This window comes from Marmota marmota, unplaced genomic scaffold, assembly GCF_001458135.2.
Source record: "Marmota marmota marmota unplaced genomic scaffold, marMar, whole genome shotgun sequence".
NCBI classification, from domain to species: Eukaryota; Metazoa; Chordata; class Mammalia; order Rodentia; family Sciuridae; genus Marmota; species Marmota marmota.
In genome coordinates, this window is record NW_025999946.1 from 5,075,548 (window position 1) to 5,101,055 (window position 25,508).

At 35.6% G+C, this 25,508-nt stretch overlaps 1 protein-coding gene across 4 annotated transcripts in view; it reads right to left on the bottom strand.

The window, feature by feature from the left end:
• The window catches only part of Vcl (vinculin), a 115,957-nt gene that overhangs the window by 31,750 nt on the left and 58,699 nt on the right, over positions 1 to 25,508 (bottom strand). For 2 of the 4 annotated variants that reach the window (XM_048801832.1, XM_048801833.1), the window contains exons 3-10: positions 20,871 to 21,021; positions 20,601 to 20,709; positions 17,918 to 18,040; positions 15,728 to 15,888; positions 7,875 to 7,968; positions 6,908 to 7,055; positions 2,489 to 2,642; positions 1,357 to 1,532 (exon numbers count right to left, since the gene is read on the bottom strand). In XM_048801832.1, coding sequence (XP_048657789.1) covers positions 1,357 to 1,532; positions 2,489 to 2,642; positions 6,908 to 7,055; positions 7,875 to 7,968; positions 15,728 to 15,888; positions 17,918 to 18,040; positions 20,601 to 20,709; positions 20,871 to 21,021 — 1,116 coding nt within the window. The remainder of the gene's footprint in view (positions 1 to 1,356; positions 1,533 to 2,488; positions 2,643 to 6,907; positions 7,056 to 7,874; positions 7,969 to 15,727; positions 15,889 to 17,917; positions 18,041 to 20,600; positions 20,710 to 20,870; positions 21,022 to 25,508) is intronic. The other 2 variants (XM_015504613.2, XM_015504612.2) reach the window with 1 other exon arrangement.

Consider the following 25,508-nt stretch of genomic DNA (forward strand, 5'->3'; position numbering starts at 1 on the left):
AAAAAAAAAAAAAAAAAGTAACACATTATTTTAATGAATTAACATTGAACAAAAGACCTTTGTGAACATTATATTTTAAAATTGGTAAATTGCCATTTTTCCTGACACACAATCAAGATTTGGGGCATAAGACAATGGTGTTCAAATGACTGACCTTGATATATAATCAAATTTGAGCTGTTATTCAAGTTGGTCTCTGTCAACACAACCTCCCGCCTAAAGTATGTCTACAAACTTATTTTGTAGCACTAGGCAGGAATTTGTTTTCTTAGCCAACACTATCCTTTCAGTCAACATAAAACTTCAAAGAACTCTAAAGTATCTCTCACTAGGGGAAAAAAATTAGGCATTGTCTCATGGAAGGACAGAAAATGAAACATGCAGGTTAAATGAAAAGCAAAATATCCTCAAAGACTAGGGATGGAGGACTTAGGTAGAATAGAATTATTCTATGGCATTATACCCTTATTAGCATGTGTTGCAAACAGGAACATATTTATCAGAACAAAGGAACGCCTCTTTTCCATATAATCAAAGTAAGTACACAAAAGCCTTTAAGAAAGGAATCTATGATAAGACTGGTGTTAAAGGAACAATCAACCAGAAAAGGATCTTTAATAATTGCTACCTAAGAAATAACACTGTAGGGCTGGGGATGTGGCTCAAGCGGTAGCACGCTCGCCTGGCATGCGTGCGGCCCGGGTTCGATTCTCAGCACCACATACAAACAAAGATGTTGTGTCCGCCAAATACTAAAAAATAAATGTTGAAATTCTCTCTCTCTCTACCTCTCTCTCACTCTCTCTTTAAAAAAAAAAAAAGAAATAACACTGTAGAGAAAGGAAGAAAGTACTTTCTTATGATTCTCCCCTTCTCCACATACACACATAAACACATGGGGGTTTTATTCATAGCTAGCTACAAAAATTATTTTCCTCATATATCTGAGAAACAGACATGTCATAAACCTGATGTAGCAGGAATATCCTAGCTTAGAAATTAGAAAAACTTAACTTTAAAAAGGAGTTCTTGGGCTGGGGTTGTGGCTCAGTGGTAGAGCACTTGCCTAGCAAATTGAACTGGGTTCAATTCTCAGCACCATATTAATAAATATTTTTTTTAAGGAGTTCTTAGCACACTAAAAGTATTACTTTAAAAACTATGTGATCGGTAATAAATTAATAAGCCTCATGTCACAGATACAATAAAGGTAATATCTGATCTGGCCAATACTACAGTGGAGGAGTATCATACATGCATTTAACCTATGGGGATTCAACTTACATGTTCATAGGGGAAAAGGAATAGGAAAGAGAGAAAGATATTAAAGGACAATTAAAAGGACTGAATACATACTGCCTTCGTAAATCTGCTAATTTAGAAGTCAGAGCAGATATTTCTCCAAGGGAACGCAGAATGTCATCTCTCTCTTTAGGATCATCACACAATTCTGCTATTTTCCGAGCTTCAGCCAAAGCCCCTCGGATCTGTTCTTCTCCTTCAGGTCCACCATTTGGATCTGCAAGCCAATTCTACAGACAGAAAGAGAGAATACTGCAGTCTACTCATGAACCACATTTAATTAACCTTAACAAAGCCATCAGAAAAAAAAAAAAAATCTAAATCCCATAGCACACCAGTAATTGTTTTCTAGAGTGATAATTATTATTGTTTTATAGAGGTGTTTGGCTTCATTCTAAGATCGAATCAATCTCTCATCTTTTTTTTTTCCTTTGGGAGTTGGAACTCAAACCCAAGGCCTTGTGCATGCTAAGTATGTGCTTTACCTCTGAGCTATATCCTCAACCCCTCCTTCATCTTTTTAAAAACAACTTTGTTCCTATCCATTAGCATAAAATATCTTCATAAACCTTTATCTCATCCTTAATCAGAAACATTTAAGTTTATCAAACATTTGTTTGTGACATACTTGAAAATGATTTTATATAAGAGTAGATCTAGCATGTGTAAAGTACTGGGTTCAATTCTCAGCACAACATATAAATAAACAAACAAACAAACAAACAAACAAATAAATAAATAAAAATAAAGGTGCATTGATAACTTAAAAAATAAGTAGAATCAGAAAACTTTGACTCTTTACACTTCTATGATGAAATACAGTTGAGAATTCTGAGAAAAGGAACAGTTTCAATGTACTATAATCTATAACAGGAATTAGGATTCTCTTGGTAGTCGGAGTGCTCACTTTTAACTAGTCAAAATAGTCAAAATGAAGACCTTCATTTCAAACTATAGATAAACATTAGTGTAAACTGTGATGGTAGGGGATGTGTTAACATTGGTAACTGCTGGGAACAAGTCAGTCAGTCATCACTTAGGAACACCCATTATCTACCCACACTAAATGATGAGAGGCGTAGAGAGAAAGAAAAGGAAGAAGGGGAAAGGAAGGGCTTGGGGATATTTGTGGAATGCTTCTCTTTCTCTTTTACTTCCCACCCCTCCTGAAAATCATTACATTTACCTGAGCAGCATCAATCTTCTTTGCTATGCTCTGCTTTGAGTTTGTCATGGCTTCCAACTTTCGAGCTGCATTCTCCACCTTTGCTGTGAGCACATCTAGACCTTGAGATACCTGCTGGGCTTTCTGCATGGCCACTGGTGAAGCTCCTTGACCTCTATTCAGACAAAGATACTGTCATTGCACCTTCTCAAATACTTAATAACAAAATATTCCTTAACACCACAGTACATGCCATTTTTGTTAGCATGCTTGTCTTTTTTCATTTTCCCCAGTAATCTAGGATAACAAAAGAAAACAGAGCTAAACAAAGCAAGATATCCAAACCATCTTTCTCTTTTGCTTTTAAAAATACACATGAGCTTTATGGAACTGCATAACCACTTTGAAGTCAGGCCAGCAAATTTTGATAATCATTATTCGCCTCTAGGTAGTGATTATATAACCAAATCTAAACTTCAGTGGGAAAATGTACTGGGGATCTCATTGCTATGGAGGACTTTGTTACCATAGTAATGTGTGCTTTAGAAATAAGTAGCCATTAAATTGTCTTATTTATGGGCGAGAATACACTGAAAAGGCAAATACATACAGAGTAATTGAAAACGCATCACAATGACAAATTTAATCTGTTTGAATCCTAAATTTTGGTGCCTCAGGGACTTTATGATGTTTAACCTCCTTTGGCTTCAGTTTTTTCTCTTATAAAATAAAACTAATGTAAAATGAAAGAAAGCAATAATACAGTACTTGCCCTGCTTACTTAACAGAGTATCAAGCATCAAGATAATATACTTGAAAACACTTTTTTTTTTCTTTTTAGGAGCTTTTTATTTGTAATTTGTTATGAATAATCAATTAGCAGAATGTACAATCTGAGAAAGTTCAAATGAAGCCATATCAGATCAAAAAAGAGAAAAATATTGAATTCTTTAGTTGCTACTAACATGAACACAACTGTACACTTTTGAATAGCAAGTAGTTAGCCAAATGAGTTTATTCCAATGAGAGCAACACAATTCTGATTAGTCAGTATTTTTTAAAAAGTGATTTTCCTTAAATGTAAAACACTTTGACAACAAAGCAATATAAATATCACAATCTACTGTTATGACTGAATTATCATTTGTGTAACAAACCTAATGACCTAATGATGATCTTAATAACCTTAATCCATTTGTAGACAAAACTAGTTAGAACTGGGCAGGGAAGTACATGGTGATAAGAAGTATATCATTTTCCTATAAAGTTCCTAAAGAACTATTTTCACTATTTTCCTCTCTCAGAAATGGTATGGTATTACTACAAAAAATAATATGTTTTGCAGAAACTTGTTCTCCCTTGTACATGTCTTTCTTTCTTTCTTCCTTTCTTTCTTTCTTCTTCTTCTTCTTTTTTGCAGGTTCAATCCCTAGTACCACAATCTAAGCGCTCTACCACTGAGCTACATCCCCAGCCCTGAAATTTATTTTCCTTAACAGACTTTCCCAGTCATAAAGGAAGATTTGCCATCTTTTTATAAGTTCAGATTTTTTTTAATTAACTCAGTTTGGTTAGCTCAGTCATAGGAGTGGCAACTTTATCATTCAGTAGAATGGCATGGTTCATCCTAATCTGAGCTTCTAACTTTAGAATGAACTCTAAAACATCTTTGCTTCCCTTAATAATAATATGCACCTATCATTGAATTATCTACCCTGTTTAAAAAACATACATCTGTTTTTCATCTATACCAATACTTGAAGTAATAAACTCCATAAATTCATTGCCAGGTATATAAAAGGTATACACACACACTGTCTCTCTCCATTTTCGTGGACTTGAAGACTTTCTTTACCTTCCAGAAGAATGAAGACTTAGGAAACATAATATTTATGATTTAATTTGCTATTTCCCCCTTCAAATTTAGTAATTCATGATGAGGAATCTTTGGCATGTGAATACAACTGCAAAAAATGTAAAAATAAGTATAGGCTACATTAAAAATAAAAAGTTTGCCAAGTGTGGTGGCTCACACTTGTAATTTCACTGACTTGGGAGGCTGAGACAGAAGGATTCCAAATTCGAGGACGGCCTCAGCAATTTAGCAAGGTTCTAAGCAACTTAGCAATTACTCTGTCACAAAATAAAAATGAAAAAGTCTGGGGATGTGGCTCCGTGGTTAAAATGCCCCTGGATTCCAGTGCCAAAAAAAAAAAAAAAAAAGTTAATTAAGGAAGACATTTGAGGCCAGCCTCAGCAACTTAGCTAGACCCTCAGCAACTTAGCAAGATCCTATTTCAAATTAAAAAATTAAAAAGGGCTGAGAATATATATAGCTCATGGAAAAGCACTCTTGCTCCTGGTTTTAAAAAAAAAAAAAAAACTCATTAACTCCCATGAGGATAAAATTATATTCTTACAATCTAGAAACTCTTCATGACCAGAAGAATATCAATGGAGGAAAAAAAAAAAGGTCACTGTGTTTCAGTCATTAAAATGATAAATAGTTGAGTAGTTATGTTTAAGAAAGAACAACAGGAAGATAGCTTTCCAATCTTTCCTCATGAAAGGATATTGTAGGCTCCACTGTGAAACAGGCCCAAAGCCACTCATCACTGTTCTAGCCTTTTTGCTTTAAAGACTAATAGTTGATCCCATACAATTACCTCATTCTCTTGCTCATATTCATCTCTCTAAACACATACAATTGTGTATTTGAGAATTCCAAGTGAAAACTGTCTACCACACTGTGAAAAGGCTGTAAACAAAAGAGCCAGAAATGAGAAATTAAAAGAGCCGAGAATCTTGTCAAATTGCATTGGCATTTCTCTGAATGGGAGCAAAACTTCTTTTTGTCCCTTCAGCAAAGTTAGTGCCATGCTCATGACAAGGGAGACTGCTTCTCAGCAGGAGAAAGGCTCCCTGAACTCAATGAGATCACATTTATTTAAGCTGTTTCTTCTCCTTGTCAAGATAGGGACACAATCTGAAGGCCCCAAGCTTCCAGGACGATGGTCAATCCACAAATCCCTGGAAACCATAGGAAACATTGAATGGGAATGTTCATTGGCATCTTTTTAGGTAGGGATAAATGCTTTCATCAGATTATAAAAAGTGATCTTGGTCCAAAAAAGATTAAGAACTACTCCTTTAAGGGGCTGGGGTTGTGGCTCAGTGATAGAGCACTCGCCTAGCACGTGCGAGGCCCTGGGTTTGATCCTCAGCACTACATAAAAATAATAAAGATATTGTTGTGTCCTACTAAAAAATAAATAAATATTTTAAAAAAATAATCACTCCTTTTTAGATGTGTATTCTTCAGGGTGACTAGTTTGAAATCAAGAGGTTTCACAACATTCTCAAAGCAAAATTAATTTTCATGTACACTAGTGTCTTGGAACACTTCTACTTTCTAAAAGCCCATAGCATAAAATTCCATAAAAATGAGGAACTTTTTGAACTTTAGTAATTACGTGGAAGAATTCCAAATAAATCTGTATCATACTGATTTGTCTCAACAATAAATTATACATTTATTTGAGTTATGAGGGGGAAAATTCCAAAAGTCAAGACTTACTGAGGGTAAAAGGTAGTTAAAAGAATTAAAAACCAAAAACTAGTGCAGAAATACAAACTCATAAAGAACCCAGAAATAGCTGGGCATGGTGACACACGCACACCAGTAATCCTAGGGATTTGGGAGGCTCTGGCAGGAGGATTGCAAGTGTGAGACCAGCCTCAACTTAGCAAGGCCCTAAGCAAGATCCTGTCTCAAAATGAAAAATAAAATGGGGGACTAGGGTTGTGGATTAGTAATAGAGTGTTTGCCTAGCATGTGTGAGGCACTGGGTTTGATCCTCAGCACTACATAAAAGTAAGTAAATAAAATAAAGTTATTGTGTCCATTTATAACTAAAAATTTTAAAATTTTTAAAAATAAATAAATAAACAAATAGGGCTGGGGATGTAGCTCAGTGGTAAAGCACTCCTGGGTTCAATTCCTAGAACCCACTCTGCCAAAAAGAAAAAAAGAGCCCAGAAATTACCAGCTTAAAGGATGATCTATTTGATTTCTAAAATGATGTGAAATAATTTCAATGTTTTCACTCTTTATATTTCTTTCTACCCATCTTTCTTAATATATACCTAAACAAGCCAGACTTCAACAATGCCCCTTATTTTTCAAAAATCTATGGCTACAAACTAAAAATCCAATTTCTATTTCTATTTCAATTATAGAATAAGTTACAACTTTATTAGGTATACACTTGCATATATTAAAAGTTTAGAAAAAGGAAAGTTCACCTCAATTTCAGAAAAACTAATATAATGAAATACCTGTTTTATCTACTAGCCAAAGATAACTCAGTAAAACTGGCACAGACTTGCTTTCTGTGCGAATTACTTACTACAAGTCTGTTAGGAGCAGAAAAACTTTACCTAGCTCGGAGGTCAGCCACTTGATCAGTCATCTGCCCTAGCATTTTGCAGGTTCCCAGAATCTCCCTGCGTTCCTTGCCTGCACAAAGTTCACCAACTTTTCCAGCTTCATCTAAGATCTGCCTGATGGCCTGTTCACCAGCATCCCCTAAAATAAAAAGATAGTTAATATCTGCATTGTAGACCCATTAAACATTTAGAGAGGATACTTTACACATCATTTCATTCCTGAAGGAATAGATGATTTTAATTGACAAGTGAACAGAAGACAATCCATCTGATAGCTAATAGCCAAGCGATGCCCTTACAGCTGAGGTTTCAACCACAGATACTGCTAAAATAGATACTTGGAACCATACCCATTTGGAGATACTAAGCAGCTTGTGGTAATAATGTGGATGATGAAAATAGGCCGTCCTAATTTAATAGTACTTAGCACCTCCAAACTCCATTAAGCTTTTCGCTCATTCAAATGTTAATCTAAAACTGAAAAAATATTAAATTATAGAGTACACAAAGCCAAACTCAATAACATACTTGGATCTTATCTTTATATAGTCAACTTCACTTTCCAATTTTTATTGACATTACTATTTAATCTACTTAATTAAGTACTCTGTTGACATAAATGGAAGTTTACCCAATGGGAATTAGCAGAGAAGAGCTTTTATTCAAAATAATTACCTTTCCAATTTGGGGAATGGGTGAAAAAATAATTTTGCAAAGAATGCCCAGTTTGGCTTTGTTTATTCCTCCACAGTAAGAGGTGATATGGCTTATGCCCTTCATTCTTTTAAGGTCCAATAACGCTTCCACTAGTTAAAACTATCAGAAGATGAGCTATGTTCCAAATGTTATAGTAGTAATCTCAGGATTGCAAAATTCTGAAGGATTTATTCTATTCTTTTATTTGCTTCAATTTTAGATTTTTATTCTATGTATCAGAAAAGCAAAACTAAAGGGTTACCTGGGGAGGCACTGGGGTCACGGAGCCAACCTTTGGCCTGGTTCAGTTTGGAGTCTATGGAGGCCAATGCTCTCTTCATGGCTTCAGTGTCCTTTTGAAGAGAAATCCCACAATTATTTTTTTTGCAATCACTGAGGTACCATAAAACAAAGGAGTATTACAGCACTAACATACAAAAGCTAAGGTAGTCCTACAATGGTCTTAATAATCTCATCACAACACAATTCTTATTGCTATCAAAATGCAGTATCTTGCATGCAAATCTTCAGTTAATTCTATTCTGTTTCCTTGTGTCTATTGCTAAAACTGTGAAAACTGGTAAAATTGCTCAAGCCAAAAGATGTTTAATGTCTTCAACAGAAAAAAGCTCTGTTGTCACATGCCTCATTATCAGCCTTTCTACTAGTCAACATTCATCTACTGCAGCCTTGCCAGAGCCCTCCCCGCTTCAGGGAAGCCTAATTAGTATGTGGTGCCACAAATCACAATTCTTTTACATCTTGTTTTGAAATATACACCCAAACTGGATGATGTTTCACTTTAATTAATCTGAAAAACTTGGAATTACTGGTTGGAAAAAGATATTTAAAAAGTTAATGTAGCAGTTTTGTTTTAATTCTCAAAAAAAAAAAAACCCATTTAAAGTTATACAAGAAAAAAATTTTTTGCAGCTCTTCCTTACTACATCTCATCCTTAGTTTCTTTATAACCCCTAATCTGGAAAAAGAGGCAACATATAATAAATGGGTCTTGATTGTTTACAAACAGGATTCATTATGATAAGCATAAAATCTCCCAGGATACAGCTGGGAGACAACATATTAATTCCTCTAAAAAATGTGAGTATTCATAAAATTTGTTTGAACAGAGGAAAATGCAGAGAACAGCACAACAAATACCCATGTACACATTCTCAGAACTGGTAGGCTGGCCACCTCTTCAGGATCTATTTAACATCTCAAAAGAAAGTCTATCTCATTCTTGCTCCAAGGAATTGACTCCTATGGAGTCAATCCATCAAAGCACAGAGTTAACCTCTAAAATTCTAGCCAATGTCCTATTATCCTAACTTTCCTCTATTTCCAATCCTAAAGAACTGAGGTTCTTAGTGATGTTATACCACCAATTTTCCACAAGGGGGCACGAGGAGCATTCCCACTTTCAATGTGAAGGAGACCAGCCCTAGCACAAATAAAAAGCACTGGCTGCATTCATAATCAGGCTTAAAGTTAGCAGCCTGACCCCAGGTTTTTCAAAGTCTCTATTCAAATGATGGGGCTCCGAACGTTAGGATTCCTTCCTTCCCCATCTAAACAGATAGACTGTTCTGTTCTAACCTTATTTCTCAGCCACAGCACCAAAAAAGAGGTTAACTAAATTACTAAAAAAAGGACGTAAAATATTTTTATTATCAAGTTACATGGGATTATGGTAGCTATCCATAAAATGTAGCATTGTGAAATTTGAAAATCCATTTGTAACTAGTACAAATAGACAAGTTGTATTTCTGAGTGCTTTGATTTTAAGTGGTTTAAATATCTGTTCTTCTCTTTCACCTTGTTTTATATTAATTTGTACAGCAAACCTTGTCTCCAAAAGTAATGCAACACTTAATTCAAATTAGCAAGATCCAAAACAATATCTTCTTAAAAGAAAATCTCAGGTAACTCCTAACCTCAGGGAGACAGATAGCCTTCAGGGTTTAACACAAGTTATTAGGTATAATACACAAATTATTTAGGTACAGATTAAAACACAAACACACACGTACACAAGCTCTTACTTAGAAAGTATGTGAACACTCTGGAGAGGAGAAATTGTGTCAATGTAAAAATATTTAATTTAAAACCTGTTAATAGCATTTCCTTAACACATTTTCATTTTCAGTGAGAAAACCAATAGATACCAAGTATTACATTTCAAAACCTAAATTCAAAAGGGAGGGAAAGCCCTACATGTTAGATGTTGTTTTTGCCACTTTCCCCCTCAATTATTTCAATGAATCTCAAATTTAAATATAATTTGATTTTACAAATTAAGAAACAGGGAATCACTCGGGTTTGTTGGGCTTTGTCTTGTTTTGCTATAGTCCTGGGGATCAAAGCCAGAGCCTTAAGCATGCTAGGCAAGCACTTTACCACTAAGCTACAGCCCCAATCCTTGTTTTATTTTGCAACAAGGTGTCACTAAGTTGCCGGGGCCACCCTTGAACCCACCATCCTCTTGCCTTATCCTCCCAAGCAGCAGGGATTACAGATGTATCCCACCATACCCAGCCATCTCTGGCTTGTTCACTCCAGATTTCATTCTTTTATTTCAGATAAAACTTGAGAATTTTTTTCTTTTACCAAAGAGAGTTGCCAATGATGTCATTAAGCTTCTACAACAGTCGCAAATCTCTTTTTTCAACTTTGGCTTTGGTTGATACTGCCCAGAAAATAAAATGTAGACATCAAATTCATAATCCTCACTAACATAAATAGCTGCTTTTATCCTCCAATGCTCCAAAATGATTTGAAACACAATGGAAAAATAAGCTTTGCTCTATTCAGCATCCTCAAAAATCATTTCTTTTTTCTCCCCAATAAAGCTCAAAAGGCTTCTATACTACCAAAAAAAAAAAAAAAAGAATATGATTCTCAGGAATTGAGTAACTTACTCCTGAATAGTAGATCTGACACCACCAAGAAGTTAAAATTAAGAGATACTCTTTTTCCCTAAATAAAAACAAGGGAAATTTTGAAATTAAGCCACATTTTACAACTGGGAATTTCAACTAGTTAGCAGGTTTTTCTTTGCTCTTGTTTTTGTTTTCCTTCTGTGCTGGGGATTAAACATCTCAAGCCTTTTTTTATTTTTTACTTTTGAGACAGGGTCTCAGTAAATTGCTGAGAGTCTTGATAAATTGCCCTTGAATTTACAATCTTCCTGCCTCAATCTCCTCAGTAGCCTCTGCACCAGACAGTTACCAGTTTTTAATAATGAATTTTAGACCATTTTGGAGGTTTAAAACTTATCATTGAAAAGGCCGCATTAAATTCTTTCTGGAAGGTTATAAACAATAATTTAAACACAATGCAGTGCAATGTCGCATCTATTAAAAACAAGAGTGTTTATGGAAACAAATATTTTGGTCTCCTAAGAATCTCATATTTCTTTTGCAGGACAGATGAAACTGATAAAATTCTGTCATAAGAAATATAAGTACATTAACTTTAGGATATAATATAAACAAATTCACCAAACACTAAGCATTAGAACTCAATTTGCAGATATATTTATAAAAGATAAAAATAATTATAATCTTGTGGTCAACCATACTATGTGCCCCGAGCACTTTGTTAAACTCTGTCACATAAATCTAAGTACCCAGAGTACAATCTGAGTATGAAATAGAAGGAAAAAAATACAACAATGTTTTGAGAATTCTTCTCCATAAAAATTCAAATTTAGGAAAAAAGTCTCCACCAATCTTCAATCTGTTTTTTATTTGTTTGTTTTGTTTGTTGTTTTTTCAAAGAGTGAGAGTAAAAAAAGACCAGATCTAGTCATGCAACTTTGGGACAGCTGGCAGGTAGTATTCTGCCCTCCTCCATAACCCCTTTTATTATAAAAATCTTATCAGATCAAGTTTTAAATGAAAAAATGCAGCCTTGGCACTGTCCCCCACAAACCAAAAGATGGAAGGTCATCCTAAGAGAATACTGATTTACATGATTTTCCAGGAACTGAAACACTCCTAAAATTCAATATATGTTTAGGCCTCAAAAATACCTGTGAATAATACTGAGATCCTCTACACAGGATCAAGAAGAGCTATCATTAGGAAAGTGATGTCCTGTAATCCCAGGAATTTAAAATTGGAAATTTTAAATATGGGGAATAAGGACCTCTCTATATCACTCCCCAAGCCGCTTTTCCCTTCTTCCACTAACACCTCCCTTCCCACCGCATTCCATTTCTGATAACATTTTCACTATCATAACTTATTTAGTCCTGAGACTTCAGGCAAGTTATCTTCTCAGGACCTCGGTTTCTCTTTGCTCATCTCTACGAATACCTTCCCAGCTCTAAAAATCTAGGCCACCTATGAGCACACAATCAGATGAATCAGCTAGCTGAAGATAACAGATCAGAAAGGAAACATAAACTCCTTTGACATTTGGGGGGATTTTCTCCTTATTGGGGGAGGGGAAAGAATAACACATCATAAATACCTGAATTAACTATTTATCCTGAACAGAAAAATCTTTCATTCTATTAGCTGCTAAAACAAAACACTAAAACATTCTTTAAAAGTTCATATACAACCTGTTTTTAAAAATAATCAAATAGGGGCAGGGGCTGTAGCTCAGTGGTACAGCATTTGCCTAGCATGTGTGAGGCACTGGGTTCAATCCTCAGTACCACATAAAAATAAATAAAATAAAGGCATTTAAAAAAAGTTGTATCTGTTTAAAGAAAAGGAAAAATAAAATAAAATAAAATCCTTAAATCTCAACGGTTTGCAGTAAGGGATAGTATTACAGGATGGCATGTTCTAACCAATATTTCCTTCTTTGGTAAAGTATATGCAGGACCTCTGAGTCAGTCACTACTTTTACTCATCACCAGTTTAGGACTACAGTGGGAGGAAACTCCCCACAACTCATTTTGAATAACCATATTTAATGACTCAAGTTATCTTAGCAGTGAAATGCTTTTCAAATTTTTGTCTCATTTTTTCTTAATTTCCAACATGCAACAAAATACAAGTACTATTAATACAAAAAAAAATAATATTGAGTATTAAATTTATAAAGAGTAGTATTAGAATTATGTTTAACTTAAATTCTTTTGGCTCATAATGTATTCCTAAGAAAAAATATTAACTTGACTTTCAATGATCACTATGATTGTTGATTTAAGAAAGGGACACTTTTATTTTTAAAAGAAATAGTGTTTAAAGTCAAAATCCTTTTAAATTTATAAATTTGCAATTTGAATATAGGTATAAAATGTCAAATAGCCATTGCATTGCCTCTTCAAAACCTGAACTTAATTGGCAAGACGCACTTTTTATCAAGAATTCATTCCACTTACTTTCTTCCCCCATTTTTCTAGAGGAACCATCACTTTCCAGAAGAATACTGCACCAATGGGGAAGCATGAAACAAGTATGGTAAGACAAAGTTAATTATATATTAGTAGGGCCAAGAGGAGGCAAAAGACACTGTATGCACTGAACAGAATGGGAACTCAGTGATAACAGACACAAGGTCTGATTAATTCACTGCTTACAGTTGAGCAATGAAAGATGCATAACCCTAATAAACAGAAAAACAGCCCAAATCCTAGTTACCAATGTCAGTTTTAAGGTAATTTTTTTTGCTAAATATTCTTGTAACTAATAAAAAAATATTTTTTAGGGAGTGAGCAGAGGTAAGAGTGGATGGGAACAGGGTTGGGAGGAAGAGTTGTCTTGTATCTCTTTTTACAGTATTTTTATTTTTTTGAACCAGTTAAATGTATAACAAAAGTAAACAGGTTTAAAAATTTCTTGTTCATTCTGATGTCATGTATTTGAGCTTCTTTTTGCTTGAACTCACTGATTTTACTTTCTTTCACTCCTGATAAAGTTAGTTTTGCAGCATCCTAGCCAACTTACTTTCTCCTAGATGAACATAAAACTGGGACGGCTTTAAGACCACACATGGTGAGGAACAGGTCTATTCCTTATATATCCTCCCAAGTCCTGAAAAACTCAATGGAAGTTGTTTTGTTTTGTTTTGTTTTGTTAAAGAAGTAGCACTGGATCACAGTACAAAATAAAGCTGAGCACTTATTCACTTACTCACATTTAGCACTTATTCACTAAATGATGAATGACTTTCCTCTCAAAAATAGAGAAACATTAAAATTAAATGCCTGTTCCTTCTTACTACTTTCTCATCCACTAAAAGCAAAGGAAAGAGATTAGTTTAGGGGAACATGAAGTCAGAAAATTATGGCTGATTCACGGCTCAGACAGTTCACATAGTAAGCCATGGACTGAAGTTAAGAAAAACACTAGGTATACATAGTTTGCTTCTTTTGTCCTTTGGATTTTGACAAATCAAAGGATTATTATGCAGGACAGGTGCCTCATCTAAGCTATCTAACCTACTCATTTTCATTTTGACTTAAAAGTTCCAATTACACAACTCCAAAAGCAAAATTTCAGAGCCCGTCAAGAAGACTGGTGGGAGAGGCACATACAGAGATGGCATCAGCTGGAAGTATCCTTTCCTTAGAGCAGGGTCTACATACAGGTAACTCAAAGGTTACCCAGCTACCTGGGGAAAACTGCTTCACATGAAGTCAGTGTGAATGACCAGGCAAAATAAGTCCTAAGGATCCTGCTGAAAACAGATTTAAAAAGCACCTACCAAATACAGAAATCCTGATGGCCCATAGTAATGTGTTTCCTTTTGTTTCTCCCCAAAGAAATAGCTCAATATGAGCAGAGTCAAACAGAATGTGCAGCACAGCCAGAGTCCCATATTAAATCACATTCTAACGCATAGTCAAGCACAGTGTTACACACCGGCATACAGAATAAGGCACAGCACACAGCACAAGAAAACCCCACGGACATGCTTTTTCTATTTTTAAGCAAAAAAGAAACTAAAGGGCAAGAGAAAGCTTACCTTCTAAACGTGAGAAAAAGAATAAAACAAACAAGGGAACAACAATAAAAAAGATGCATAAAGAAGTCACAACAGGGAAGTAAAAGTCAAGTATGCAAAAGCAAAATTAAATCAATATCAAAGATTTAAAATGATTTTACCATGTAAATTTAAAATATAATCTTAGAACCAGTTGAAGAACTGCACATCAATGAGAAAATGCCTGTTAAACAAATCCATAGTTGAAGTAAACTAATTTAATATCCATTGTTAAATTACCTTTTTGGGTAAAAGAGAAAGGGCTGGTGGTTTTTAGGTCCCTGCTTTGACCCTACCTTTTACGTGTCCTGGAGGAAAAACATCTATATCTCTACTAAACAACCAACAAAAGTCAAACTATAAAATCCCCTCTTTAGTCAGCTACCAGCCTGCTGGGTGACCCTGGAGACATTTGGGTCTAGATCCTAGAGCAAGCAGTATATTCCCCAAACTGCCTGCATCTTGGGCTCCTAAGTATAAACACAAATGTCTCTGCTCTTCCAGACGTGGAAGCTTTGTTCATAGTCACTACATAGGAAAAAGTGGACCAGAGTGGCAGTAACACAAAACCACTGCTGGCAGACTCTAAAAGGAATCCACCAATCCCCTTAAGCCCAAGAAGAGGTTCTAGACAGGGTGAAGGGACTTCACAAACTAACTGACAAATGTAAAGACAAATATTTTAAATAAAATTTCCTTAGAGAAAAGGGAATAATGAAGAGACACATGTACAAATGCTAAGATGTTCCTCTGTATATTCCTCTGAATCAAAGGTTGGGTAAAGGAAATTTTTCCATAAAGTTTAAAATTATAGGCATATTCTGTGTCTTTCTTAGTCTCCTGGCTACAATCACCAACATACAAGGTAGAGATCCCACCCAGGGGACTATACATTCCTCATCAGCCAACCTGAAAGAAAGGCTACCCACCTCAGCCTTCAACCAATATTCATTCCACATGACTATTTATTCTACCTTGGAACGAAGAAATTTGCAAAGGTAGCAAGTAACCCATGAAACAAAAGTAAAGAAGAAATTACATTCACAATACCTAAGTAGTCTTATGATATACACAATTACAAGATAAAATCTGCAACAGGTAACAATCAAAATCACCTAGGAAGGGAGAATTCAGGATTTTGCTTATTTCTCCTCCAATAACACTTACTTTGCTGGCCCAGGCATCTTCATCCCAAGAAGTGAGTTGTAATACACGGATGATCTCATTAATTTCAGCACTCATCTTTTCTACAGTAAAATTGCGATTTTTCAAAGCTTCTTCTATTCCTTGGTTTTTTGAATTTTTAGTTGTTACAAAAATCTTCATAGCTATAAAAATAAACAAAAGATCAGCAACTGAAGTTGGAATTAAATCTTGTTGTGTACAATATTCATACAAGATGTTCTACACTTTGAACCCATATTTTGAATTTCTAAAGTCTTAGAAACATACAAAAACAAACACTACAAATCTGCCAATAAAGTTCCAATATTACAACTTTCATTGCAAAGAAATCTAAAGGTACAAAACATCACCACTACCTAACTAATTAACATGCATATACTGATGAGTTATAATCATAAAATATCTAATATTCTTAATATCCTTCTAAATAAGCTATTATCCTGCACCCTAAAACTGGTTCCACCCACTGCAAACCTAATGGGACAGGATGAAAACCATCAATAATACTATGGAGTATCCTGCTGCCTCCAATCTCAACAAAAGACCCCAAAGAATCAATTTATCTTCCAGGACTTCTCTCACTATGGAGCAGGGACTTTCTAACTCCCAGAAGTAAAACAGAAAAAATTAAGAATGATAATAAGGAGCATTAGAGAAAGAATATCTTCCCATCAAATTATTAAAAATTTCATAAGCAAAGATTAATTAACACTTTATTGAGTTACCCAGATTAGAAAGAAACCATCTTCCAATGCACATAGAACACATGGCCTCAAAACATATTCCTAGAGCTAGGGCGATCACTCAGTGGCAGAGTACTTGCGTCGCAGAGGCAAGGCCCTGGATTCAATCCTTCCCCAAGTCCCCTCCTTTTGTGTGTGTGTGTGTGTGGTACTGGGGTTTGAACCCAGGACCTTGTTCATACTAAGCACATACTCTACCACTGAGCTACATCCCCAACCCTCCTAGATTCAATCCCTAGCAACATATGCATGCTCACACAACACAAACCACCACCACCACCACCACCACCCCACAAATACTTTCCACATAGGATCCTATCTACAAATTTTTGTTTTGTAGTGCACGTAAGAGCATTTTGAACTCTTACATTCATATCTCCTTTTTTAGTTTCTATCTAAAACATCAGAGCAGGTAACTAGAGTCACACTGATATGCCTCATAACATTTTAAAAATGAAGCTGACCTCTGAGAGCTAAACTAATTAACTAACAGTCAGATTAAGATAATTATGTAAACCAAGCATGGCTGGACACAGTGGTACACCCATGTAATCCCAGTCACTCTGGAGCCTGAAGCAGGAGAATCATGAATTCAAAGCCAGCCTCAGTAACTTAGCAAGGCCCTAAGCAACTCAGTGAGATCCTGTCTCTAAATAAAATGCAAAATAGGGCTGGGGATGTGGCTCAGTGGTCCATGGCCCCTGAGTTCAATCCCCGGAATCCTCCCCTGCCCCGAAAAAAATCCNGAGACCTGATTACTGAATTAAAAAAAAAGGGGGGGGGTGCTGGGGTTGTAGCTCAGTGGTTAAGCGCTCTGGGTTAAATCCCTGATACCAAAAAATAAATAAATAAAAGAAGGACTGGCACATACTAAACACTCAGTAAGTACAAATCCCTTTTGCTAGGTGAGAAAGCAGCCATCATGTTTGCATTTTGGGGCTATGCTCAAAGTGAAAGTGGTCCCAGCTGGTGGCCAAAGAGCTGATCTATTCACAGTACAGAAAACAGTTAAATATCTTTTTAGGAAAATTGTGCTAACACTGAAAAGGGCTCTGAGTTCATTTCTTTATTATACAGTGCTCTATGTAGCCATTCTAGTTTCTAATTATTTTTCTATAACACAAGTAAAGGTGTGAAAAAAATCAATGTCCATGATTAGAGGAGATTCCACCTCTCAAGGAAAAAGTCCTGTTAGAGTTTTAGGAGAACAGACTAGGCCACAGAAAGGGCAAGTTCAAACAAAGTACAGGAGAAGGAGAGCATTTGAGATGAATCCTCTTTTTTAGCATCATGCACCATCATGTAACACCCAATCAATCAGATCTCACTTTTACCCAAGCTAAAAGACATCAAAGGAAGCAGGGAAAAAAAAGTTCAGAACATACTAACATTTATTTTCCTTACAAACTAAAGTGCAAGCAGGAAATACCTGAAATGAGAACTGGAAGCAACTCTTTCACAGTGTTCATTGAGTTCACCAACATTACTCGGTGCTCCTGGTGAGTCAACTCCTGCTGTCTCTCATCAATCATCTTGGCCATCTTAGTCATTCCTGGGGCACAAGGAAGAAATTTTGCAGGATGAGTAGTAAAACAAGCATGGATCTGGCTCTCTAAGCCTAAATCCATTATGATTTACTATCAAAGTCCAAACCACTAATCACTGAACCCTAGCATTTATGCAAGTTTATTCCTTTTAATGAAGGTAATTTATTATATGAAAACTCTAAATACAATATAATTTTCATGTTTGACAAAAATATACTCACAAATATTAGAAACAGAAACAAATTAATACCTATTTGTAAAAAAAAAATAAATGGACAAGTGGGATAAAAATATTTTACCAGATTACTACACATACAGGTATCACACCATATATCTGGCCACCATGATGTGCTATGTAAGAATCCCATGTGAGCCTAGTGCTGAATATAGTGACTAAAAAAGTTCTAAGAATTTCAGTGCTGTGTTTTGTCTTCATCTTCATATATTTTTTTTTTACTTTCCAATTTGTCCAAAATAAGCATATACTACTTTTTTGTTTTTTAATAAGTTTTTAGTTGTAGATGGATACTTTATTTTATTTGTTTGTTTTTATGTGGTGCTAAGGATTGAAACCAGTGCCTCACACATACTAGGCAAGCACTCTACCACTGAGCCACAACCCCAGCATATACCACTTTTATAATTAGAAACAAATAGAAATATTATAAAAATAATCAGTTATGACAGTGCTTAAAAGCATCTGGTGTTTTGCAATCAGTCTGCTAGAACTTTTGGTTATTATTCAAAGGTACTATGTGATTTTCTAAAGCTTTGATTTTCAAATTGCTCCTAGGACTTCAGGGGTGCTTTACTTCTGAGCTACATCTCCAGTCCTTTTTATTTTTATTTTGAGATAGGGTCTAGTAAGGTGCTGAGGCTGGCCTTGAACTTTCAGTCCTCCTGTCTCAGTCTCCCAAGTGACTGGGATTATGCCAGGCTACTCCGAGGATTTCTTAAACTGTCTCACAGACCATCCAAAAAGAAGCAGGAAGGTGGGGCTGCCTCTTTTTCATCCATAATAGCTTCCTTTTGTCTGTTATGCATAAAATTCCACTTGAGGAAATAGAAAAATTTTATAGTATAAGAAAGTTTAGAATACAGCTCTAAAGCAAAAAAAAAAAAAAAAAAATTTCCAGGTGATCTTCTTAAATTTCATTAAAGTGACTATACTGGCCAACATGGTGGCTCACAGGCTCCCAGTGGCTCGGGAGGCTGAGGCAGGAGGATTGTGATTTCAAAGCCAGCCTCAACAAAAGCGAGGCACTGAACAACTCAGTGAGACCCTAAATAAAATAAAATACAAAATAGGGCTAGAGAATATTGCCCCTGAGTTCGATCCCTGGAACTTCCACCCCCCAAAAAAATGACTATACTGGAACCTAAAATACTGTAAGTATCAGGGCATGGTAGCACCGCCTATAATCAGGAGGCTAAGGCAGGAGGATCATAAATTCAAAGCCAGCTTGAGCAACTTATCGAGACTCTTGTCTCAAAATAAAAAAATTCAAAGAGTCAGGCACAGTGGCACAACCCTATAATCCAGGTGACTTTGGAGGTAAAGGCAGGAGAATCACAAATTCAAGACCAGCCTCCACAAAATAACAAGATCAGTTTCAAACAACAACAACCAAAAAAAAAAAACTTACTGTGGTGGCATAGGCCTGTAATCCCAGTGACTCAGGAGTCAGGAAGATAGCAAGTTTAAAGCTGGCCCTACGCAACTCATTGACAACCTTTCTCAAATAAAAAATAAAGATCTGGGGATGTTGCCCAGTGGTAGAACATCTGTGGATTCAATCCCCAGTACATCAATCAATAACATTTAATAATAGGACTACAGAAATAGCTCTGTGGTATAGCATATTCCAGTCCTGGGTTCAATTCCTAGTACAGAAGGAAAAAATACTGTTTGCAAAATCCAACATTTTACATAAAACAGAAGAATTTTATAAGGTGATAAATATCAAGTTTATCATTTCTTCTTTAATGATTCTCAAGGTCATGTTACCTGTCTGTAACATCAAAAGCTGGTATCTATTTGTGTATTTTGAATATTAAATACTCAGATGCTTAAACAATCATTTCAAAATGAGATTTAACCACACAGCTCTTCTCTCCTAGATCTGATTATATTAGGCAGCCTTGGGCTAGGGCATTAATCCACAATAGTAGGCAGGCTAATTAGCAAGTTAAGAGGTCAGAAAAAGCTAAAAGCCAGCTGGCAGACAGTGAAGGAATGCTGTGTAATGTGAAATGAAGAGGTCAGGATTCAGGGTGACCCTCAGCATTACAGTAATAGAAAAGTATTTTCTACATTCTCCAGCAACATTTGCAATGTTGGTTTAATTTATTCCACAGGGCCAGAATTTGTAGAAAGCAGATTCAGATTTCATAGACAAAGACATCTCCTCAGCAGAAGCTCCATCAACAGAACAGACACACCTGAAAGCCCAGTGCATGATCACCTATCTTCTGCAAAAAGACAAGTATCCTTTCCTCATGATCCAACATGGACAACCCACAAACACACAAAAAAATTTATTATAAAAACTCAATATGACTAACCTGGCCCAAGATTCTTTGTGTAAGTGACCAAATCTTCCATAGTCTCCACGACCTCTGCCACTGTAAGATATTCCAAAATTCCTTTGCAAACTCGGATAATTTTACGAACCTGAAAACATATTTCAGAGTATTCAGTCAAGTGAGAGAATTATACATAGAAAACATGGTAATGCGAATGTGTAGCCACTAAACAATTATCAGTGTTCCATTATTATCTGTAAAACTAATTTATTTTTCTGGGAGAATCAGCATGGGCCTCAGATTGCCTACCTCAGCCTCATCGAAGGTAAGGAGTAGATCTGATGTGCCAGAGAGGATGCCCCTTGACCCATCAATTAGATAATCTCGAGCAGGCACTGAGTAAGGATCGGACTGAAGCATCTGGGCTGCTTGGACAAGCTTGGTGCAAGCATTCTCAACCCTGGGAGAAAGAACATGGGTTAACTGGCAGAACCAAGCAGAAGACTATCATGAAGAATTTAAATATATGTAAATTTACATTTTTTTTCTACATGAAAAATATCCAAGACCAACTGATAATCTGACTAGGTTTCTAGATTATTTGCAGTTAATGGGAGAACACTCGTTCATTCATTCTTTCATTCAGTGCACCAAATCTTTGTTCTTTGTTTTTTCTTGGCAACAAAAAAATTTTGAGAACACATGTAGGACCTTTTACATTATGTTGTTATCTCTCTGTAACTCCTTGTTTCTTTACTCCTTCCTCTCCATTCTATACATACTGCCATCAAAAGGCACTGCATAAAGAACTGAAATCCTTGATAGTATTTTCAGATTTAACAGGATACAAATTTTTCACTCATGAGCTAAACAGACTTGTTTGACAAATCCATTGGCCCACTTACAAACAGCCTATAAAACTACATTGTTAAAAAGATCAGTAAACCAGTTATTCATAACAATATAGTTTAATACAGACCACAAGATCAGCCAAGGGTTTGAATGGTGGGTTAGGGTGGGGTAAATTAATTTAAAAGAAGAATCCAAAAAGCAAAAAAAAAAGTATTTCTCCTGGATCCTCCTGCACTACTGAAATGTACTTATTCATTCAATTAACCGTCCATACAGAGAGCCTAATAGATCCTCTAATCTCATATTCAATGTACCCACAGTTATCACTGAGTAACTTATAAAGATAAGGAACAAATTGCTTAAAGTTAAAATGCTTAGCCAAAATTACACATTCTCATTTGAAAACACAATAAATGTCACATGCAAAAAAAAAATACTACCACACAAGGTTATTTTGAGGATCAAATGAAATAACACAAAACTCTACAAGTATAAAGTAGGGTTGCCTTATTAATAAAAAGAATTAAACCAGTATAAGAATTTCAACTACATAAAAAGCACTGGGCTACAGAAATGGCAGGTATGCATATAAAGATGTAAAAAGCATTATTCTAACTCTCAAAAAGCATACCTTCCTAAGCTAAAACACAAATATTGGTGCCATAAGATAGTAACTAACAAATATCAGTGAAGAACAAGATTTATTTGATATGGCTTTTGGTCAGTCTCAAGGGGCTGAGTACTTTGTTGTTATTATTTTTTTTTTAGTTGTAGATGGGCAAAATACCTTTATTTTATTTATTTATGTAGTGCTGAGGATCAAACACAGTGTCCCACACATGCGAGACAAGTGCTCTACCACTGAGCTACACCCCCAGCTTATATTATTTTTAATTTTCAAATTAAAATTTTGGTTTAATTTTAAATTGTGTAATATGTATATTCAGATATATTACACAAACATATACACATTTAAAACTAAAAGGGCATACGGTGAAAAATCTTCCCTCCTTTATCTATCTTCTAAGCACTCAAAGTCAATTCCACTTGCAACCAATGTTGAGTTTCCTTCAATGCTGCATTTCCTCTGTATGTCTTCATAAGACATTTTTGGTATACGAAAACATTTTCCCTTTTTACACAAATAGGATCACACTAAGAACACTCTGCTTTCTGTTTTTTTTTTTACTTGGAAATGTTCTATTAAAAGTACATAAAGAGTTGCTTCATTCTTTTATACAGCTACATAATAGTTCATAATTTATTAGCCTGCCTCAATGAATCATCTTGGATACTCATCATTTTACCCTATATTATCTGTAGGATACATTCTAGAAATGGAATTCTAAGTCAAAGGTACTGTCTCACTAATTAAGTGTATAATCAAACTTTTAGATCTTCACTAGTGATACACAAAGATTGGATCCCAATATAGTTTGTGTGTTTGTTTCAATTAAAGGGAAAGTCACATAACATAAAACCATTCAAATAATCATCTTAATGGTACAACTTAATAGCATTTAGTACTCACAATGTTGTTCAATTACCACCTCTCTCTGGCACCAAAATGCTTTATCATCTCAGTAAATACCAAGCACTCATTAAGTAATCATTCCCCATTTCCCCCTTCCCCCATCCCTTGATAATCACTAATCTGCTTTCCATCTCTGTGGATTTGCTTATATATTTATAAAAGAATTCATATACCATGTAACCTTTATTGTCTATTTTCTCTTATATAGCCTAATGTTTTCAAGGTTCATCCAAGTTGTAGCTTTTATCAGTACCTCATTTCTTTTTTTTTTTATTGGTTCTTTTTAGTTATACATACACTAGGATTGTTTTTTGAGAGAGAGAGAGAGAGAATTTTTTAACATTTATTTTTTAGTCTTCGGTGGCCACAACATCTTTATTTTATTTTTATGTGGTGCTGAGGATCGAACCCAGTGCCCCACGCATGCCAGGCGAGCGTGTTACTGCTTGAGCCACATCCCCAGCCCAATACATTAGGATTTTGACATAATTATAAAGCATAGGATACAATTTACTCTAATTCAGTCTCCAATATTTGCCTTTTCTCTTCCCTCCTTTCCCTCTATTTCCCTTCCCTGTACTCTACTGATCTTTCTGCTATACACTCTTTTCCATTTGGCATATATATGTCACAATTTGCTCTATCCATTCATGCACTGATGGACATCTGGTTTATTTCTACCTCTTGGCAATCATAAATAATGCTGTAAAAGTTTCTGTATGGATATATGTTTTCATTTTTCTTGGATATTACATCTATTAAGGGAATTCTAGGTAACATATTAATTCCATGTTCAACTTTTTTGAGAAATTGTAAAACTGTTTACCAGCTCTGCACCATTTTATATTCTCACCAGTAACAAAGGAGTTCCTAATCCTGTACATCCTCACTGACACTTGTTATTTTTCATTTTGTTTTTATTAAAGCCAGCCAAGGGCTGGGGTTGTGGCTCAGTGGTATAGTGCTTGCCTAACACATGTGAGGCACTGGGTTCAATCCTCACTACCACATAAAAATTAAAGAAAAAAAATGCCAGCCAAACGGTATCTCATGGTTTGTATTTGCATTTCTTTAATGACAAATGATGGTGGACATCTTTTGATATGCTTGCCCATTTTGACATCTTTTCGAAGAAATGTCTATTCAACTCCTTTGCCTATTTTTTCAATATGGCTGTCTTAATATATGTTAGATATTAAACCCTCATCAGATATACAATTTGCAAATACCTTTTCCTATTTTGTTGGTTGTCTTTTTATTCAACATAGTTTTAACTTCCATTCCTCTTATTATGAATCAGGCTGAAGAGATTTTCATATTTTTAAAATTATAAAAGCTTTGTGAATAGCACATGCCTGTGATCCCAGTTATCCAGGAGGCTGAGGTGCAACTCAGACACTGTTATCAGAGTCCTAGAACAGAGGCCCAACTCTGGGAGTGTCAATTATCAGGTACAACAACCCATCCCAAAAACCAAACAGAAAAAAGTAATGGTGAAAAGCAGGAAAGGAACTTTAATCAGTGTAACTATACTAGAAAGACAACAGAGACCCTGTTTCCAACTCTGACTTCAGCGGTACTGACATGAGCTCCCAGATTAGGGAGACAAGGGGGAGCCAGAAACATGCACAGTCAAGCAGTCTTGGTATCATTTTCTCAGGATTGGTCAGGCAGGACCTTGTTGGAATCCGTAAGAAAGTTGCTATGCCTGGTGGGTAGTTTTGACTTATCATAAGATATTTATGGATTAGACCCGTTTTTTTTCTGGAATACAAGGTAACTGACTCAGAAAGCAAAGGAGACAGACTTCAAAATGCAAACAGATACCAAGTTTTTTTACATTTTCAGGCCAAATGAAGAGTCAGTGGTTCTAGAAAAAGCAACCTTTAAGTCCTTGCTATAACATTAACAATCCAAAGTTAGTGTTGACTCCGTAGTTTAAGGGCTCAGGCCCAAGACAACATTCACTTCAGACACTAATCACAAGTATAGGGTGCCTAAGGTACCTACACTTCTGTCTGACTTGACTACTTTTATGAGCAAGCCCTGTTGTTAACATAATCCAAATATGTTTATGTCTTTTCACAATGAAGCTTCTATCCTAGGACCCAGGTATACCAGGTATTCAAAAAGACATGAAAATAACACCTGTAATGAAAAATAAAACAATCATTCAAAACCAACTCAGAAATTCAAAGATGACAGAATCACTAGACAAGAATATTTAAAAGTTATTACAGCTGTAGTCTATATTTAAGATTGAGGCCGGGTATGGTGGCAGACACCTGTAATCCTAGCAGCTCAGGAGGCTGAGACAGGAGGATCTTGAGTTCAAAGCCACTCTCAGCAATGGGGAGGCACTAAGCAACTCAGTGAGACTTTGTCTCTAAATAAAATACAAAAGAGGGCTAGGGATGTGGCTCAGTGGTTAGTGCCCCTGAGTTCAATCCCTGGTACAAAAAAAAAAGATTGAGTACCTTAGATAGATAAATTAAATGCATAAAAGACCCAAACAGAACAAGTAGATGTAAAAATAAACTGAGATACAAAAATACAATGTG